The sequence below is a fragment of the Manduca sexta genome, unplaced genomic scaffold (assembly GCF_014839805.1).
Source record: "Manduca sexta isolate Smith_Timp_Sample1 unplaced genomic scaffold, JHU_Msex_v1.0 HiC_scaffold_215, whole genome shotgun sequence".
NCBI lineage: Eukaryota > Metazoa > Arthropoda > Insecta > Lepidoptera > Sphingidae > Manduca > Manduca sexta.
The window spans coordinates 1-20,170 of record NW_023593085.1 but is presented as its reverse complement, the minus strand read 5'-3'; the positions used below and the strand labels follow the sequence as shown (position 1 = coordinate 20,170).

General features: G+C 39.1%; 1 protein-coding gene across 1 annotated transcript; it reads right to left on the bottom strand.

Moving 5' to 3' along the window:
* Nucleotides 1-210: 210 nt before the first annotated feature.
* LOC119191952 (serine/threonine-protein kinase D1-like) lies at nt 211-19,268 on the bottom strand. The gene is given in 16 exon segments (XM_037445804.1): nt 211-712; nt 1,256-1,438; nt 2,063-2,246; nt 2,542-2,772; nt 3,059-3,248; nt 3,513-3,580; nt 3,583-3,761; nt 4,275-4,407; nt 4,935-5,064; nt 6,070-6,155; nt 6,961-7,070; nt 8,933-9,224; nt 12,947-13,131; nt 17,879-18,022; nt 18,507-18,651; nt 19,105-19,268. Coding segments are annotated over 16 exon segments (2,562 nt in total). The 5' UTR covers nt 19,228-19,268; the 3' UTR covers nt 211-533.
* Nucleotides 19,269-20,170: the final 902 nt, after the last annotated feature.

Sequence of the window (20,170 nt, the reverse complement as noted above, 5' to 3'; positions counted from 1 at the left end):
CGAAACAATGCAAATAATTCACTAAATTAATAATCTCGGTAGATATTCAAAACTTGGCAACTTTAAACAAATGCATTAATAGATGGTGTTAAAAACTTGTTATTATAATATATTTATTTATGTATTATTGTTATATTTGCGTTATACTATTTAATTCTAAACATTAGCTGCCTTCTTGTGATATTTAATTAGGGAGGGAGTGAGTTGGTAGATAATTTGTAACATAATCAAAGGCAATTATACAGTATCTGATTGGTTGGACTTCTAAATTTGTGCCGAATTGTCGTTGCATAAAGGTCAAAAGACACAACATATTTTGCATTAAACAAATAGATGAATCCAGACAGTTTGTAACTGTATTGAATTTTATGACCATAATTATATGAGTGTAACTAAAACGAACAATATTAATTTTTAAGTTGCAATAATAATTAGCAAATTATAAATGTAATATGGATAGTAATTGATACCAGTTAGTTAGAGCACGCTATACATAGTTATTTGTGTAAGCACGGCCCGGTGCGAGCGCGCGGTCAGTGCCAGCGGTGGTCGTCGCTGGCGTGCGTGAGGTAGCGCGCGCCGACGCGCTGCTCGAGGCGGCGCAGGTCGAGGAAGGCCTGGCGCGTCTGCAGCCACGCGTGCGCCACCGACTTGTCCACCGACAGCCGCTTGCGCTGCTTCACTTGCAGCAGGTTGTTGATCAGGTCGATCGCTGGGGACGACGCACAACACAACATTATCTTTATACACTGCTTATGCTTAAGTTCATGTGCAATATTGAAGGCAACTGAAAATATTATGTATTTATAAGCGACTACTTGACCCGACAGACTTTGTCCCGTCTTAACTATGAATTTACAGCGCGCATTCTGTCAATCGCTGACAGTTATTTCACATAACTGAGAGTTATATAAAATTAATATTTTCGTTAAGTTTATTAAATTTTCTAATTTACCACGCAATTTTTTGATTTTTTTCTTTCACAAGAACCTTCTCCTGACAATAACAAACACAACAACAACAAAAAATAGTGATATCGGTCCAGCCGTTCACGCGTGATGGCTCGACCAAGGGAAATAGGGATTCATTTTTATATATATAGATAAATGTTTAGTAAAAAAAACAATGTCTGCCCACGCCGATGGTCTTAGAATACGAATGGCAATTTGAAAATTAATCCCAAAAAAATATTACAGTAGAGAAAAATGCATTAAACCACCTCATCCTTTAAGAAGTTGTCGCGAGCGTGACTCACCCTCAGCGGAGATCTCCCTCCACGGCGTGGGGGGGTACATGAAGGCGGCGTTCTGTATCTGCTCGTTGATGTCCTCGTCCTCGTTGAACGGGAACGTGCCCGAGAGAGACACGTAGATGATCACGCCCACAGACCACATGTCTAATGAACGATTGTAGCCCTTGTTCCGAAGCACTTCCGGCGCTGTGAAAATACATAGCATTACGCATTTTACCTTTTAAGAGAGAGATGTTTACAGGTCATTTCATCTACGACAACGTGCGCCAATATTTTTTAAGCGGAAGTATTGGGCGGTAAGGTGACTGATCCAAGCACTTTCTCCGACGCTATCCATCGTCGTGTGCGTGTGCACGTGTGCTGCTCACGCGCATCGTAGGCGATGAGGGACAGTAGTGGCACGCGAGTTTATGGATGACATGATCTACATAATATATTATTGCGCCAGTTGTGTGAATTTATATATAGAGGAGTGTCTAATACTGTTTTCTGGACACAATTCGAGACTACGGGCTAGTTCTGAAAGACCCAATATTACTTAAATTCGGTGGTCAAACACGAAACCTTAGGACAGCAGTCTTACTGTTATATGACTACGCCACCAAGGCAGTCTTTAAAACGATTATCAAGAAAACTTGCAGAATTTAGTTTGCTACAAATGTTAAAGCTTACAAGACTTGCGGCGAGTCGCATGTGTATAGATTGAAATATTGCTGTTAGAGTAAACGCATTTGGCAGTTCATGCGCAATACATTGGTGCGAGAACTAGCTAGCTGGGTGAGCAGGACGCTGTGAGTGGTGAGCACGCACCGAGGTAGGCGGGCGTGCCGACGACGCTGCGGCGGAAGGACTTCTCGCCGATGATGCGCGCGAACCCGAAGTCGCACAGCTTCACCTGCGGGAACTCCTCGTCCGTGGACAGCAGCACGTTCTCCGGCTTCAGGTCGCAGTGCACGATGTTCTTCTCGTGCAGGTGCTTCAGCGCCACCAGGATCTGGAACAGCAGTCGGAAGATGATACATAGTTGAGATGATTAGAGCTGAAAAGAGGTCACTTTTCTTACATTTAAATAAAACTTATGGTACCAGAGGTGACGTTAGCACAACCATTCACTCAAGCAGGTTTAATGCGTATACGTCTTGTCCACGTGTCCATCCGTCCGTCTCACCACCTGTATATTCGTTAATTCATCCATCGCCCTATATGTCCACCCATGGTCAACTTGTCTATCAATCCACAAATTTTTCCATCTCCTGCTTACTTCTCCATAATACGTGTTCCTTACTAACCTGTGCGACCAGGAACTTAGTAATCCGCTCGGTCAGGCGTCCCTTCTCGTGCGAGAGGATCATCTCGAGCATGTCGCCCTTCAGCTTTTCCATCACCACGAAGATCCTCTCGGGCGTTTCGAACATGCGCTCCAGGTTCACCACGCCAGGGTGGGAGAGGTTCTGCAGGATCGCCACTTCATTCTTCAGCTGGGCCTCTTGTTTCGTCGGGAAACGAAGTTTGTCTATCACCTGGAATTAAAGAATAAGAATGAGATGAGAAGGTAGAAACAATCATTCACATTACTAGTTGAACAAATTCAAAATTTAATTTCCGCTGTATACTTTTGTCTTATTACCAATATTTTTTACACAGAAACAAAAATTTCAATTTAACTTAACATGAATATGAGATTTGAAGTTTTGAATTTGTTGAGCTACTTTTACGACTGACTGTACATAGTAATCAAAATGATATTCGGAGATCTCCAGTCACCCTGCCTCAAGGACTGTAATATAGTCTCGTGGCCGAGGGTACCTTGATGGCGACGGGTCGCTGCGTGCGGCGGTGCAGGCCGCCGTACACGATGCCGAACTGCCCCGAGCCCAGCACCTCGTCGGGGTGGATCTGGTACAGCTGCGCCATCTCCGTGCCGCGCCCGCCCGCGCAGCCGCCCTCCGCGCCCTCCGCCTCCGACCCGTGCGCGCCGCCGCACCCACGCCCTCCGCTGACGACCACACATCCAGGTTATGGTGAGATGCAAGTTTTAATAAAAATAACTATTTTCATAAGTTTTTAACACGATTTAAATACAATATATTTTGTAAGAAGTAGGAAAATAACTGAACCAGTAACAACTTATCAATAAATTGTATAACATTTTTGTGTCAATGGATTTTGAATTTTATTTCAATAAAGACAATGTCGATAACAGTTTGACAGTAAAAACAATTCTGCGCTGCGTTCCGCCATGTATGCGCAGCTTTTGAACAATGTAGTGTCGGTGCTGAGCACCCCGCGTGTACCTGCGTGGTGCGTGACGGGCAGCAGCGCGTGTCGCACAGAGCGGTCTCCCACGAGCGCGCCACGTACGCGCCCACGCCCGAGTCGGGCGGCGGCAGCGCGCCCGCCACCCCGCCCGCGCCCGCCGCGCCCGCGCCCGCCGCGCCGCCGCACGCCTCCTCCACGCCCACCATGTAGTCCACGTTGGCCGTGCGCAGCTCGAAGCAGTGCATCACGTCTGCCGGCACATAATGTAACAGACATGTCATGTCATAAAAACTTCATTATTTGTATTAAAACTTACGCGAGACATTATTATACTATTTGAAATCAAACACGCTTTTACTTACGTTATAAAGTAGTATTTTATAACTTGAGTAAAACCGTGTTTGTTTTCGACTAATTCATTACATATAACCAGTTTCTTAGTAATAAATAGTACCTAATACCTAAATAGTAATAGTATCGGCTCGACCCCTGTAATACTGGAGACAGTATTACAGGGGGTCGAGAATAGTGAGAATAAAAATTACTTAAAAAACTTTTTTTTTGGCATTTCGTACTGTCAATATCATTATCGAAGGACCTAAAATCATCGAGAAATAAATGAAAAATCAATAGAATCCATTCAGTAAAAATTCAAAACAGTTATTTAAACTCTGTTGGATATTTTATAATGATAAAAATTATCACAGTAAACTAGCGTATTCATTAATTATTCTTTTGCGGTTATTAAGCATACTAATCATACCTGAATGCGGCTGCCTGGCGGTGTCTATGGCGAGGATCTCATTTAATGGGATCTCCTTGTAGTACTTGGTGCCCTGTTCCGACGTGAACAACGTTATCGACTTGCTGTCCAGCCGCCAGTACTGACGTTTTATCTGAATGGAAAGACGAAGGATAATATAATAAACACCATAAATAGCTATAAAAGGTTGTGTGCAGTACCATAGTTGACTCAGAATTGGCCGACTGCATGGGTTATTACTCTTAGGCGGTATTAGTGTCTATATGCCAGGGTTCATGTGTTACCACAACGAATTGCTGGTATATCTTAGGGACGTTACCCATAGCAACTGGAAGCATTATTACTTCACACCTCGCTGCCGTTTCCAATTCGAAGAGCGTCACTGCGGCAGTGTGGTTATTAGCCTTTTATGCTTCCGATGTGAAGTTTTATACCTATGCCTAGGCATGACCCTAAACATAGTCCTGGTTTGATCAATACTGCGCCGCTCCAAGGTCAGCGCACTATGCTTGGGCACTATACTGCACTGCGGTAATAATTATTATACTAAAAGAATCACAGGTTACTTGATAACCTCATCAAACCCATCTCAGCTTTGAAGTTAAATGAATTTTAATGTTATGATTTTTCCAAAAGATTACTAAAAGTAAATGAACTCACAGTTTTGTCCTTATTTGTGAAGTGAACCAGCCATCCCTCCTTGAGCCACTGCCCCTCCCTCTTCTTGGTGTGTTTGACCGACTGCACGATGCGCATGAGTGGAATATTGGCGCTGGGCGACGACGAAGAGCTGCAACGTGTGCGCACGTCAGATCCTCCTGGGCGGGGGATGGGGGTACGCGAAGGGGGTTATTCCTGAACATCGATTTTAAAAATCGATTCATAAAAAACTCGATGTTTAACAGATCGATATTTTTACCTGTCTTGTTTGAGATTTTATTGGTAGTCTTAAAGGTACTTCTTATCTCAGTAATACAGTAAATTATAAAGTTTGTGAAGACGTTTGGATGTTTGTTACAAGTTATCGCCAAAACCGTTAAACAGATTTGGAATACAATTTGGCGTATCAATAGACCGTGTCCTAGATTAACATACAGGCTATTTTCACCCTGGTAATCTGATCCTGCAGCATATATTTAAATCGAATTTTGTATATAGGTAGCACTCCTTTTTGTTTTGTATATTGTGGATTTACATTAATTTTATCATAAGATATTGATCCACTGGATCACGGCCATAGCCAAGATAAGGTGTGGGTTAAGAGGGTGTCAAAAAATATTAATTGGAAAAAATAACAGATTGTCTTGAAAATGCCAAAACCAATCAATTAGTACTTGAAATCCTTACCCTCCTGGATACGCGTATGCGCTGGATCGATTCAACCCTAACATCGATTGTAATTTAGAATCAACGTGTTTTTGATCAATAAAATCTATTATTTGATTAATCGTTCTCAAGTTCAGTTGGCTGCTCTAAGACTTAATCAAAGTCTAGATAAGTAAGATGAAACAAGAAAATTGATAATACATATATAAGAAAAACATCACAGAACAAGAACACGTAACCAAACTCACAAACCCAACACAGTAAAATCCCAAGCCAACATTACGACCATACTCAAAATACTTATAATATTTTTTTTATCATTTGAAAAATGACAGTATGGACGACGAATAAAAAAAAATATACATGTAAATCCTGTAAAAAACCCAAGCTAACAGCACAAGTTTGAAGCAGAGACAAGAGGCGACCCGCCACCCCGCGACACACACGCCCCGCGCCCCGCGCCACTCACCTGCTGGGCCGGCTGGCGGACCGCTCCGGCAGTGTGTCGCGCTGCGGCTCGTCCGCGTCCTCCTCGCGCGGGCGCCGCAGTTGTACCTGGAACCAGACGTTGTTAATTGAATTATTAGATTAAAATTAAAGATTTCCATTTTATGCTTTACTTATGATAAAGTCAACACATAAGTATATTAAGGTTTGGAAAATATATTTATGTCTTAAGGTGGTAGCTCAAGGTCCATTTTCATACATTTTGTTTCGGCTTTTAATCTGGGTAACTAAACAAGTATTGGCAAGTAAAGAATTTAAATTCACGTCTAGTTAGTGATTAGTTCTCGCAGTTGAAGAAAAATGTAAAAATAATTAATAATCATGGATATTTCGGCCTTTAAAATTTAATATGACGAAATTTTAAAGGCAGAAATATCCATGATTATTAATTATTTTTACGTTTTTCTTCAACTGCGAGAACTAATCACTAACTAGACGTGAATTTAAATTCTTTACTTGCCAATACTTGTTTAGTTACCCAGATTAAAGCCGAAACAAAATGTATGAAAATGGACCTTGAGCTACCACCTTAAGATAGGATATCAATTCCTCGGTTAAGTAGAGAGCAGGTATATGGATCGTGGACTGGATGAACCTGGATGCGACTGCTAGATGGAACAATGGTTTAGTTTTACTATTCGAATAATGTGGTCGGAACACTTTTCATTACTTACACATGTTGGACAAACTATTCATTTTAATATTAATCAATATCAGTCGAATAGATAGACACATGAAGTTGTAGAACTTGAGCATCGAAAGCGGCACCTCCTCAATTTAAAACTCTAAATACCCTGCCAGCGACCAAATATGCCATGATGTTCATCGTCATGTGTGTAGAAGCTTGCATTACCTCATCTTCCGCTTTGGACTCGGCGGCGTCAGGCGTGGTCTCGTCGTCCGACTCGTCGGGCAGACGCGCGGTCTCCGACAACTCGCTGCCCGTGCTGCTGTCCGCTTCACCTGGACATATATAACTAACTTCAGATTTTACTATGGAGGTAAGTGGACTGTCAGTATTTCCATCTTCCGATGTTATTATTTGATTAATCGTATCTTATTGGTGGTGGTGGTGTGCAAGCCTAGCGGTTTCCACACGGTGTGGTGAAGTGACATTCGACCCCCTAATAAGGCACTCTCTGATAGAAATGCTACCCTTCTCAGAAGGGAAAGTCCGAACTCAGTAGCGAGATATCAATAGAGGTCTTATGCAATGGATATCTTGCTTATATGCCATTTCAATGTAGGATCAGCGAGACACGCTTCTTTAACGCATGCATAAACGATTCGTGCAGCTGTCTGCCTTAGCTCTACTCGGAAGATCAATATTCGAGTAAACTGTACAACATAATCCCATACAGTTTAGCCTGATCGGGAATAGAACCCATTAGTTAAATGCTAGACTACTCAACGAATACAGGACTATAGTCAGACCGGGGCATTTTAGCTAACCGTGTTTGAGCAAGCGAGCCTATATACAGGCAAATATTATAGTAATATACCTAGTCTTGCCATAAATATTGTAATAAAGAAAAAAGAAAATTGTTAACTGCAAATAACATTTATTACTTTTACAGTGTGTCAGTTTAATACATAAATATAAAACAATTAAAAATATAAAAAGCTTATTCGAAGTGGTCTCCATTGGCTGCAATACAGTCCTTTAAACGATGAGGCCAGTTATCAATAGAAGCACGCACTCTTTCCATGGGAAAATTCTTCACTGCCAATCGTATAGATTGTTTTAGGGACTCCAAATTATCATGGCGTTTAGAGCAAGCTGTACTCTCTAAAACTGACCACAAATCATAATCCAGCGGATTAAGATCGGGACTAGACGACGGCCAGTCTTCAGCTCTGATGAAGTCCGAAACGTTCGATTCCAACCAAGACTGCGTGGACCGAGCTTTATGACCCGGCGCCGAGTCTTGCTGGAAGGACCATACTTGGTTATTGAACATGGTGATGTTAAGGGGCTTAACTACCTTCTCAAGAATGGTATCTTGATACACTTGTGCCGATGTTTTGATCTCTTTTCACAAAAATATGGCTCAGTCACTCCTTCATAGCTAACACCCCACCAAACCATCACTGAAGTCGGATAATGTCCACGTTGCACTCTGTCGACTAATTGGGAAGCTTCCTTAGAGCTTTGAGCATAAATACGGTCATTTTGTTTGTTAAAATGTTGCTCAATTGTAAAAATTTTCTCATCCGTAAACAAAATTTTTCTGTGACCTCCCTTTGCGTACCGCTTCAGTAGTTGTTTCGATTTTACCACCCTATTCTTCTTTAAATTATCAGTTAAGAAATGGCCAGTGCGTCTCTTATAGGCTGCAAGTCCTAAGTCATCTTTTAAAATACGCGACATGGTTCTAGGTGCTATCTTCATTTCCCGAGATAAAATCTTTTGCTTTCGGACAGGATTTCTTCGAATTCTTTCCCTTACTGCTTTGACCACCTTTTTCGTACGAACACTACGTGGACGGCCAGATCTTTTCTGTCACAAACAGAGGAGGTCTCATTGTACCTATTAATAGCCCGGTACACAAACATTTTACTAATACCAAGTGTATGGAGAGTTTTAAAAATTGCATTTGGCTCCATACCTACTTTGTGTAATGCTATCACAGCGATTCGGTTCTCTTTATCACCCCACACCATTTTAATATCGCAAAATATTTTACAATGTATTGGCGCCAAAATGAGAAAACACAATGAACAATCGTATAAAAATGACAGATTCGAAATTCAAATGTAATATTTTTTTATAATTAAGTGTAACAGTATTTATGGCCAGACTAAGTATAAAGTATATGACTCACCGTGTGGATCCCGTATCTCCCCCCCACAGTCCTTGGGCACGAAGGGGAGACACTTTCTGTGCGCGTTGTAGTGACAGTCCCGACACTGCAGCCCCTGCTTGAACAGGCCGCGCAGCAGTTTCTTGCAGTGGCGGCAGACTGTGGGCCGCGTGTAGGAGTGCACCTCGAACGTGTGCGGGATGCCGAGCGACGCGTGGCCCAGCGATGGCAGCGGCCACGTGCTCGTGGTGCCTGAGATGGAGCCCGAGACGGAGCCCGCGCGGGAAGGAGAGCGGCTGCGCTTGCCGCCCAGCTGTAGACATCAGTTACTCTGCTATTATTTATAAGTATTCAACTGGGCAGTAACGACTGTGGCGAGTGGTGGAGTCATCTCTTGTCAGTCGATCTTACACGCGGAGGTCACTTCACTTACCATCAGGTGTCAGTCACAAAAATTGTTGAACAAATTCAAAACATCCAAGCCTGTACAATTTCTGGTTATTCTGATACTTTTTCTTTCATATGACATTTATTCACCCTATATGACCTAAACAAGTGCTCTTTGTATATATTATTTTGTTTTTTTTTTTGTATAAGCACAAAAGATTATACGCGAAGGTTGGTCGACGCCCGCCCTTGGAACGTCTTTGGCCACCATATAACAAACCATACAGCCTTCCATGAGCATCGCGTGGTGCTGCCCCATCCCCTCTCCCTTGAGAAAATCCGCAGCTACGCGTATGTACGTCACATATAATGTTCATGAAATAAATGTAGCATCAAACTTATTCGTTATAATTTATAACACAAAGACATAACTAGTTATTTAAAAACGGACAAAAGTTAAGTGCTCTAACGCATGCGCTGTATTTGAAAATACCCAGTAATGTGTGACACATCATCGTGCCATAGGTGAATGTACCCAAGACATATTGTCATTCAGTTGTCGAGTAGAACCGCTTCCAAATAACTACTATGACTCGTTTTAACGCTTTACTAGCTTTGGCTCGCGGCTCAGCCCGCGGTTTTCTTAGAAATAACGAGACGAGCAATCCGCTTCTCTGGTGGTAAGATACGACTACCCATAAACTGTAGCTACACCGCCTAAACTTTGAAGCTCTTTTCGTGGAATAAAGCCAGTGATGTCTCGATGGTCGCTTCAACGATGTCAGCTCACCTTAGTTTAATAATATTATAATGCTGTTTAGGTATATTAGGTCTCTTACAAGTGAAAGGTTTAAGGCGATACCTCAAGGTCCATTTTCATACATTTTGTTTCGGCTTTAATCTGGGTAACTAAACAAGTATTGGCAAGTAAAGAATTTAAATTCACGTCTAGTTAGTGATTAGTTCTCGCAGTTGAAAGAAAAACGTAAAAATAATTAATAATCATGGATATTTCTGCCTTTAAAATTTCGTCATATTAAATTTTTGTGTTAAGGCGATACGCCTTAACACAAAAAATATGAAGAATATTATGCAAAGTTCACTTATTGTTGTTTTGTGTTTGTTTAAACGCATTATACTTCTTTAGAACGATGTATTATATTTATAGGAGACTGGTTGACGTCATATTTTTGGAATATCCCACTGTATATTTTTCGAGGATATTAAGTAGCCTTATTTTCTTTTTATTGCTTTGAATGACGAGACGAGCTTGCCGTTCGCCTGATGGTATGCAATACGACCGCCCATAAACAGTAGAAACACAATCCAACACCTTGAATTACAAAGTATTGTTTGCTATTCCACTGCGCTCGCTATCCTGAGACATGAGATGTTAAGTCTTATTATGTCCTGTAATTAGACTGGATGCAATGCCTATATACTTTAATAAAGAAACTGTCTATTCCTGTGCAAAATTTAATTTAAATTTATTCAGCGGTTTCGGCGGTTTCCGGAGGCTGAACTATGTTGTGTAGGCAGCGAATAATTCAAGACACACATTAATTGGCGCATGAGTTTAATATCCGACGTTTTGATATGGACTTACGATTGACCACAGATAATCTACCGCGGTTTACAAAAAATATTTCACTGATTTGCATTTGTTTTGGTTTATTGAACCCGACTTTAGGAACCAGATTGATGCAGGCCGTTTCTAACAGGTTGGTCTGAAAATCTTTGTGGTAGGGCTATGTGCGGCGTTGTACTTCCAAAAGCTGAAGGGGATGAACCTGACTAGTTTAAAACCACCGGACATAATGTTGAAAAACCGGATATACCGTCATTCTCAATAACTTTTTTCCTTTTCAATTAGAACAAATCCTTTTTGTTACGATTACAAATGACCTACTTTGATTGGTTTAATCTATTGACCGGATGGAAGATTGTGACCATTTATTGTATCCTATATACATCCGGTTAAAAACAGGCCGGCATAATTGTGTCGACTGGCGAGGAGTAATCCGTCTTCAGTCGACACTCTATTTGAACCCTACTGCATCTACCACCAGGAGCAGTGGGGTCACTTTGCCCAATGAAAAAAAAAAAGAAAAAAATTCATGAGCAATATTGACCACTTACCATACAGTGATCCACGTTCATGGAGCAACTTAGAGACTCAACACCTTGGATGATGGGTATCATTACAAAATAAAACTCATAAAATGTTAACAAATTACATTTATTTCATGCTTTTCCAATATTATATAAATCTTACCCACCACCCAAAGTGCTGTAAGTCTAAATGTTATAAAAATAAAAATAAAAAAGTAAAAAGAATACAATGACTCGTTATGGACGGAATCGATGTATACAATATTAATCACAATTTTAAATTGTAATAAAAATACGAGATTCTGTATAAAAAAAATCGTTAAATGTTATTTCATGAAATTGAGTATACATACATATACTACTTATATTTTTGTTTAAACAAAAATTTAGTCTGATATAACAAAAATATTTGTGAAATAACATTTCAACAATTACTTAATATTATTTGTGTATATTTTATTAATAAAAATATTTGCGTAAAATTTAAAATTTTCCTTGAAAAAATAACCTTTCTAGAAGATGATATAGTCTAGTAAAAATATGATTCGAGATAATGAATATTATGTAAATGTTCTTTCGTAACTGCTTTGTAGTTTTTATGATGTTTACGAAAAACTATTTTGAGTTAGTATGTTATTCATATCATCTTCAAATTAGATAATTAATAATTTTTATAACTACTTATTATCCTATTGTATTATTTCTTATGGAGCGTGGGTATGTTTATTGTATATTTTGAGATGGAGACTTTCTGTTATTGTACTCTTTGAAAAAAATATATTGCCTGAGCTGCATTTTTTTTAATTACAGGCTTTAATGGATTATATTATTCATAAGAGAGGGGTCAATGGTAGTGTTCGCGTTTACTAATGAACACAAACTTATTTATGTATAAAATAACAAATTTGTATTTCCATAAAAAAAACTACGATTTCAATTATTTTAAAATGTGGGTTATGTAACTCTTGCGCGTGAGTCAATCATTGAAAACCATATTTTGTCAGTTTTGACAATCAGAGAAAAATTGTATAATTTTAGATCATTGCAAATGTTAACATTTCTTTATTTTGGTTCCTATTACAGTGAATATGAAGGAATTTACTACTTATAGCAAATAATACTTATTTCATAATGTAGGAAGCCGTATAGCCAAGTGGCATGCATAACTTAGCATTTTGGTCAAAACATTGACATTATAAATCTATTTCAAGTAAGTATAGAATCGTTTGATGGTAAATCGTAAATGCAGAGTTGCGTCAACATTCATAGCTAGACCCTAAAGAAATGTTTATGTTAATACTTATATAACTGTAACACCTACTCATTTCATGTTATCCAATAGACATTTTTAGAGACTTTACTCTTAGGGCGCATCCAAATTAGTGTATGTAAATTGTAGCGCTGCAAAAGCGTTTGATGGCGCCCTTATCCCGTAGTAGGTAGTCTGTAGTGTAGTCAGTGTTCGAGTATATCGGACTCTTCGTCAGTGCGTCGCGAGTCAATTTTCCGTGTGACGAGGTCGGCGAGGCGCCTTACCAGCGAGTCGTCGTGCGAGGCGTGGCTGGCGGTGGAGGCGCGCGAGGGGCTGCGCGTGTGCGAGGCGCGCCGCGCGCCCGCCGCGCCGCACGCGCCCGCTGCGCCTGCCGCGCCCGCAGGTGCCGGCGACGCGCAGTTGGACGGCACCTTTACCGCGCAACGTTTGTGGTAGTTCTGGCCGCACCCTGCCGACATAGGGGTTAACAAATCATATTCCATGCAAAAAACTACATTAAAAAAGAATCATCATAGATAACTGCCGTCGTGGTGTTCTCAAAAGCGGTTCATCCGTTTAGGAGCCACGAGACACATGTTGAACTAATAACACATTTGTGAACAGGGGCCGTAGACCTTTCTACAATCCTTAAAGTTAATAGAAAACAAAATAATGTATAAAAATGATTTAGGCTAGCGATAAATTGATTGCAAGGGCATAAGACATGTCATTCCCATATTTAATGTCTGTTTTCCGTTAGCGTTAACGATTATTGGAAAGAAACTTGTTATATCAGTTGTATTAAGAAAGAATAAGAAGGAACTTGGTGTCGCTGATCCAATGATGACCACTGAATTAGTAGAATGTTTGTTTTAGTAACCCGGTAGTAATATAATCGTTATGCTATAGTTTCTACCCTCTCAAAACAAGGGAGTTTTATGAGAAATAAATGCTTCTGTATATGTGTGAAATTCGGGAGATCCTTAAACTCCGTGCGTGCATAGTAAAACAACCAAAAGCACTAACAACAGTCCGAAGTGACTGGACATCTCAATGAAAATCGGCAATGCATTCATCGGCAGTCCAAGCATCATGGCCATACTATGGTTGGTTCTGCTCCCTTATGGCGCGACATGCAACTGCCCAGCGTCCTATCAGAACACACACATGCACGCACGCACGCATGCACGCACGCATGTACGCACGCATACGCACAAATCCTTTCGGAGAACGTAGATATATTTAATTGCAACCTGCCCTACTTGATGCAAGGTGTATAGATGATTTCATCGACGAAGACGCGCCCCACTACCTTCTCCAGCCGCTTACAGTGTGCGTGAGCAGTATATGCACACGCACACTACGATGGATAGCGTCGAGAAAGTACTTGAATTAGTGCACTTACCGCAACACCCCCGCTCAAAAGGTGACGGGGCGCGTCTACGCAGATGAAATGACCTATATGACAAACGCATCCGTATTTTTTTTATATAATAACCCCTTTGCACCTGATGGTAAGTTGATTGAGGTCCAATAGGATTTCGGCAAACGAGAGATGATTACCTCTCGACAGTCGATGCAATTATGCCGGCCTGTTTAACCATTACACAGGTTGATCCCAGAACGCGACACACTAAAGTGGGCCGCTATGGCGGGTTATAACACCTTGTGTACGGTAGTCGCTATATGGTCGAATATAAAATATATCCTACCACAAGCTATTATGACCTCTGAAAAAAGTACCGTGTATCTAGTATTTTGGGTAGATAACCTGCACAATAACATTAGTTCGCTTGACACGTGGTCTCTGCACGCGCTACCCACAGCTCATTGTGACTATCTTCCGTATCAGCATGATGATTAATTAAATTGAGTAATTACATTCGCATAATAGATTTATCGTCAAGTCGGAGTACTTAAAATTTCGTCATATTAAATTTTAAAGGCCGAAATATCCATGATTATTAATTATTTTTACGTTTTTCTTTCAACTGCGAGAACTAATCACTAACTAGACGTGAATTTAAATTCTTTACTTGCCAATACTTGTTTAGTTACCCAGATTAAAGGTGAAATAAAATGTATGAAAATGGACCTTGAGGTATCGCCTTAATAAGAAATAAATAGCAGTAATATTGCATAACTGTTATTATTCTGTAAAAATAATTATGAGTGATGATATTTTTATTTAATGATATAATATTATGTTCGTTGTATGCATATAATGTTGTAATAGTAATATTAAAAAAACTGTGAGCAATTTGTAAAGATTTATTCACGTAATAAAACATATTTTATTGTGATTATTAAAAGTTATATTTTGTATTTCATAAAAATATAATTATTAGTATATCATAAAGAATGCTGAATTTATATGGATTGTGGAATTATTTAGGCAACATAAAAACCTTGTAAATTAGATACTTAATCCAATTTAAATGGCACCTCTATTAGCCGACAATTTATGACCGGATAGTAACCTTTTATCTCGGTAAATGATCGTTTCCTATGACGACATTTTATTCCATGACAAGACATAAACGCGGCCAAAACCGCATGTAAAACATGACCATAGACTAGTTAGAACAATTTTTTTAAATCTTTTGTGTAAAAAATCGCGCAAAACTCTTCACCCAGCTCAAAGAAATCAGCTTATTTCCAACGAAAAAATAAGAATCGGTTCAAACATTAATGTCCCTCAAACAAACACGCAAATGTTACCTTATTATATTTACACGTGTTATATTTTTTACTCAACAGGTTACTAAAGTCACTGATAGGTTAATATTAATTAACATGATTTGCATGTATTTAAGTATGTTCTCACAATCTGACCTAATATATCGCATTGGCACGTGTAGTGTACATGAAGTTCGGCACGTATCGCCACGATATCGAAAGCGTGTACTTACGATTTTGAATTTAAATAATGACGGATTAAGGTCGTGTGCACTTTGGAGTCCATCTTGACGAAATAAGGGCGCCAATTTCAAGTGCAAGAAGCTTGGAGAGTCACTACAATTTAGAATATTTAAAGATTTTTTTAACGTTTTCTCGATTTGTAAATAGCGGAATAAAGCTGAGCGCACTTAGGATCCTTGTCGAAATTAGGGCTTTAATGATCGAAGTGTCAAAGAAGTTTCTACATTATCTAATATGCCTGTTTTATATGTTCATGCTTCAGAACATTTACCTCTTGATCAATGTATTTCGCGATTTAGTAACACGAAGTAATTAGGTACAGTCTATATGACTTTGCTTAATGCACTAAATATACATACGTCTGCTCCAAAAGGACTTGGATGCCTTAAAACATTGGTGTACGCAAAATAAAATGACTCTCAATTGCAGCAAATGCTACCACATAAAATTTACTCGTAAGCGAAATAAAATTCAATCCTCATATAACATAGAGGGCTCATCTCTAACTGAAGAAGGAGTCATTCGCGATTTGGCTATTCATATAGACGGTCAACTTCGTTTTACAGAACATCTGGATAAAATAATATGTTCAGCATATAAGTCCTTAGGGTTCATCCTACGTTCCTCCAAAGAATTTAAAAGGCTATCAACAACAATACTACTGTATAACAGTTTAGTACGAAGCAGCCTTGAGTACTGCAGCACTACTTGGAATCCGACTTATCAGGTTCACATAGCGAGAATCGAGAATGTGCAGAAAAGACTGGTATGTAGCCTGGCATCTCGGGCTAAAGTCAAAACCACTATGCCATCGTATGCTGAAAGACTAAGGTATTTCAATTTAATATCTCCAGTCTCGTCGTAGTTTGTCTGAGCTTGTCTTTCTGTATAAGCTCTTAAACAATGGTATTGACTGTCCGAACCTGCTTGCCAAGATCTGTATCAATGTACCTAGTAAGATTCCGCGTTACTCTTATCCATTGTTGAAAGTACCTCGAGCCCGAACAAACCTCGGTAAACACTCACCAACTGCTAGGTTGTCGCATGAATACAACAAAATTACAACTTTTCGCCAGAAATTGACGTCTTCAGAAATAGCCTAGCAAAATATAAACATCTCATAAAAGAAGTCCTTTTTGATGTGTGAATGTTGCGTACGAATTAAAATCCAAATTCACGTTTTAAATTTAAATTGTAAATTTTAATTACATTAATAAATATTTAATAAAGAAAGAAGAAATTAACAATTTAATATTGATGGAATTATAATTATTATTTATTGGATAATTGGAATATAAATTAATAATGTTGTATTTTTTTTTTAATATTTTGTAAATAATTGTTTTTTAATTATATAGTCCTATAATGTTTTGTGATAACATTTTATGGTATTTTATTTATGACATGTGATTTACGATATGATGATGTTACTTCTTAATGTATTTTTTATTATGATTATTCAGCGGTCGATTTTTATTTTTTATTTTTATTCTTAATTAATTATACAAAATATGTTGATTTGTGATTTACTATTTCATTATTCTTTGTAGGAATTTTTAATTAGACTAATGCATGCTGTATCTTCTTAGAATTAAAGATACACAAGGTCTGTATATTTATGTTACTTGTACCCAATGAACCATTTATATATTATGTGTAATCTTTTTTGGAGATCTTGAATAAATAAATAAATAAATAAATAAATATTTCAATTTACATCTCACATATTCTCTCTTAAACCCGTCTTATTAGATATAATATACTATTGCAATGATTTAATTTAGGTAGACGTGTTAATTAGAGGACGGTCCATGTTAGACTCTAATATATACCGAACCGTTACATACCTATATACTTATAAATAAATATTAATAATAACTCATACTTACACTATGCACTACTCTATATTCATTGGGTTGACTCTTTGAGTCCTATTTACATTTGTTTGGTTCTCAAACAGAATACGAGTAGTATTTTGAGTCCTAATTAGGTACATTTTATTTAGGTTTCATTGCATTAATGGTTTGAGTCTTAATTACGTTTTACTTTGGACGCGATAAGATTCAGTATTTTGAGTCTCATTTATTTTTGTTTTGATTCACCATTGGATCAGTGTTTTGAGTGGCATCTACATTATTTGAGGGTAGTGTAGTGCATGCGGACACAGCGGTGGGGGTCATTCGACCACCGACCGTGGCGGAGTGAACTTGTGCGTTGTGTGATGCATACCTATACCTCGGATTATAAGTAAAACGTGTTTCATTAACGCCAGTCATCACAGTTAGATACGGTACCTTCACACTTGAGCCCCTGTCGGACCAGGCCGAAGAGCATCTCGCCGCAGAAGTCGCAGAAGGTGGGCGCCTTGTACGAGTGCACGGCCAGCGCGTGCGGCCGCAGGATCGGCAGCGAGTCCATGCCGCCGTCGCATATCACCGCTGTGGGGCCAAACACATGGAATCTCAATAATTTTTAGTACTCAGACATGTAGATTATTGTACACTCTGCTTCAGAGGTATACGCGGATAAATACCACTTGTATGAATTACAAATTTATTGTATAAATTCAATTGGAGGTGGCCACAAACGTGAGGTTTTCTCAAACGGAATGTAAACTTGATGTAACGTTTTTAACGTTTTATAATGTGATTTATAGAACGTTTTATTGGACCGTATTACTTACCATCAGGTCTAGTGTATAATTTATGTAAAAATAAATCGTTTTCGTTTACGATGGTATGCGGTGCCGCCTTATTGAACACGCATTATTTTAAGACTAAGATAACAGATGTCTTGAAGTTCCGCCTAATTTTAAAATCTTCATAATATAGTTTCATGAAAATATAAAGAAAAACCTTTCATAAGATTGCAATATGTATACCCAAGGCGTGTATGTTACCAAAACCCAAGGTAGATACTGACGGTTGGCGGTGAGGACGATCTCGACGAGCGTCTCGTCGGTGACGTCGGAGGCGGAGTTGATCAGCTGCAGCACGTTCGGCGAGCAGTAGTCGTGCCGGAACAGCAGGATGCGGTCCGCGAGCCGGTTCAGCCCGTTGTCCGGGATCTGTGTATCATCATCATCTTAATCAGCCACATGAATTCAACTGCTGAACTTTATTTTTCCCTTAGATGATGGTAAGCAGCATTCGCGGCTTATAAATTGTAACAATGCCTGAGGCTCAGCCAAGCCGTTGCCTACCGACTGGTAGACACTCTTTGAATGCCTTCCCTTTCGTTTTCCAGTCGGACCTATTAAAAGCGGCCTGCAAGTACCTGAGAGTTAATTTTATGCACTAGCTTTTGCCCGCGATTATGAAGTCCGTTTCCCAGATTAAAAGAAGCTAAGGCATAATTTACCTATTAGCGATGTATCTATTAGATTCAATAGTGAGTTCTTGTTACTTATGATTAGCATTTATATTCGTATTCACAAACAATACTATCACGATGAACAGTGCGCCCGAACGGATAGCATCGGCTATTTCATAGTTTTGTCAACAATAGTGGTGACAGTTACCTTTTCATGTACGAACTTAACAGCGAGCTCCTTGAGGTAGGCGAGCGTGAGGAGATGGTACGGCGCGGCGGCGGCGTCGCGCACCACGCCCAGTTGGAACATGAACGTCACCTCGTCCTCCATGGCTGGCTGCGAGCTCCGGCGCGCGCGCTGCACTCGCGCCCACCTGAGATATCAAAAGAAACGGATTTGTAACAGACTTCAAAAAAGGAGGAGTTTCTCAATTCTCAATATATTTTGTGTATGTTGCCAAAACAAAAATTTTGAAGAATTTTTATTTATTAAATTTGCTTTCAGATTGGCACTATAGATTTTTTTCTAAATAAGTTCAGTAGTTTGGTTTTTAAACTAAAAAGCTGGAATACCATGTCGTTCAAGTAATCGAAATTGCGAATTTTGCTTTCCAGTACCGTTGTTTAGTTGAGTTTTTTTTAACTATGGCTCCAGGTAGCTATGTATTTAGGGAGTATAGTTTTTCATTATGGACACATTGTGCTCCACTGCACTTGATGTTGAGTAGAGAAGGGACCAGATAGCGTGGCGACTGACGAGAGATGAGATCCCTGAACGTCACACACGTGGCCGATATTTTTATTTATTTATTTATTTGTAGTAAAGTATAAATCAATAGGTATTTTGTATCCATCTTAATAAATATCAATGTTTATTCTAGTAAAGTTTGGCATTTTCTTTTGTTCATCTGTTTCTGTTAAGATCAACATATTGAAAAATATAATTTATCTCAAACACAAGTTGGTAACACAGATCACATAAGACCTTCAATTTCTGTGTTTTATTTGTTATTTCTAATTTTGCATGTCGTCTTCACATCTAGAGGTTTGGAAACATTTTATTTATTATGTACCAAATATTTGTATTATATAAATGTCATGTGCTTATGGCCAGTTTTGTGGTAATAATAAATAAGTGTTGTTACTCTCCAGCACTCGGAGCATTTCACATCCCAAGCTTACAATATGATGGTGTTGAGCGCATGTAATGTTGAGATATTGACCCAGCGTGGCCGATCGGATATCCACGAAATATAACCATGATTATCAAATGT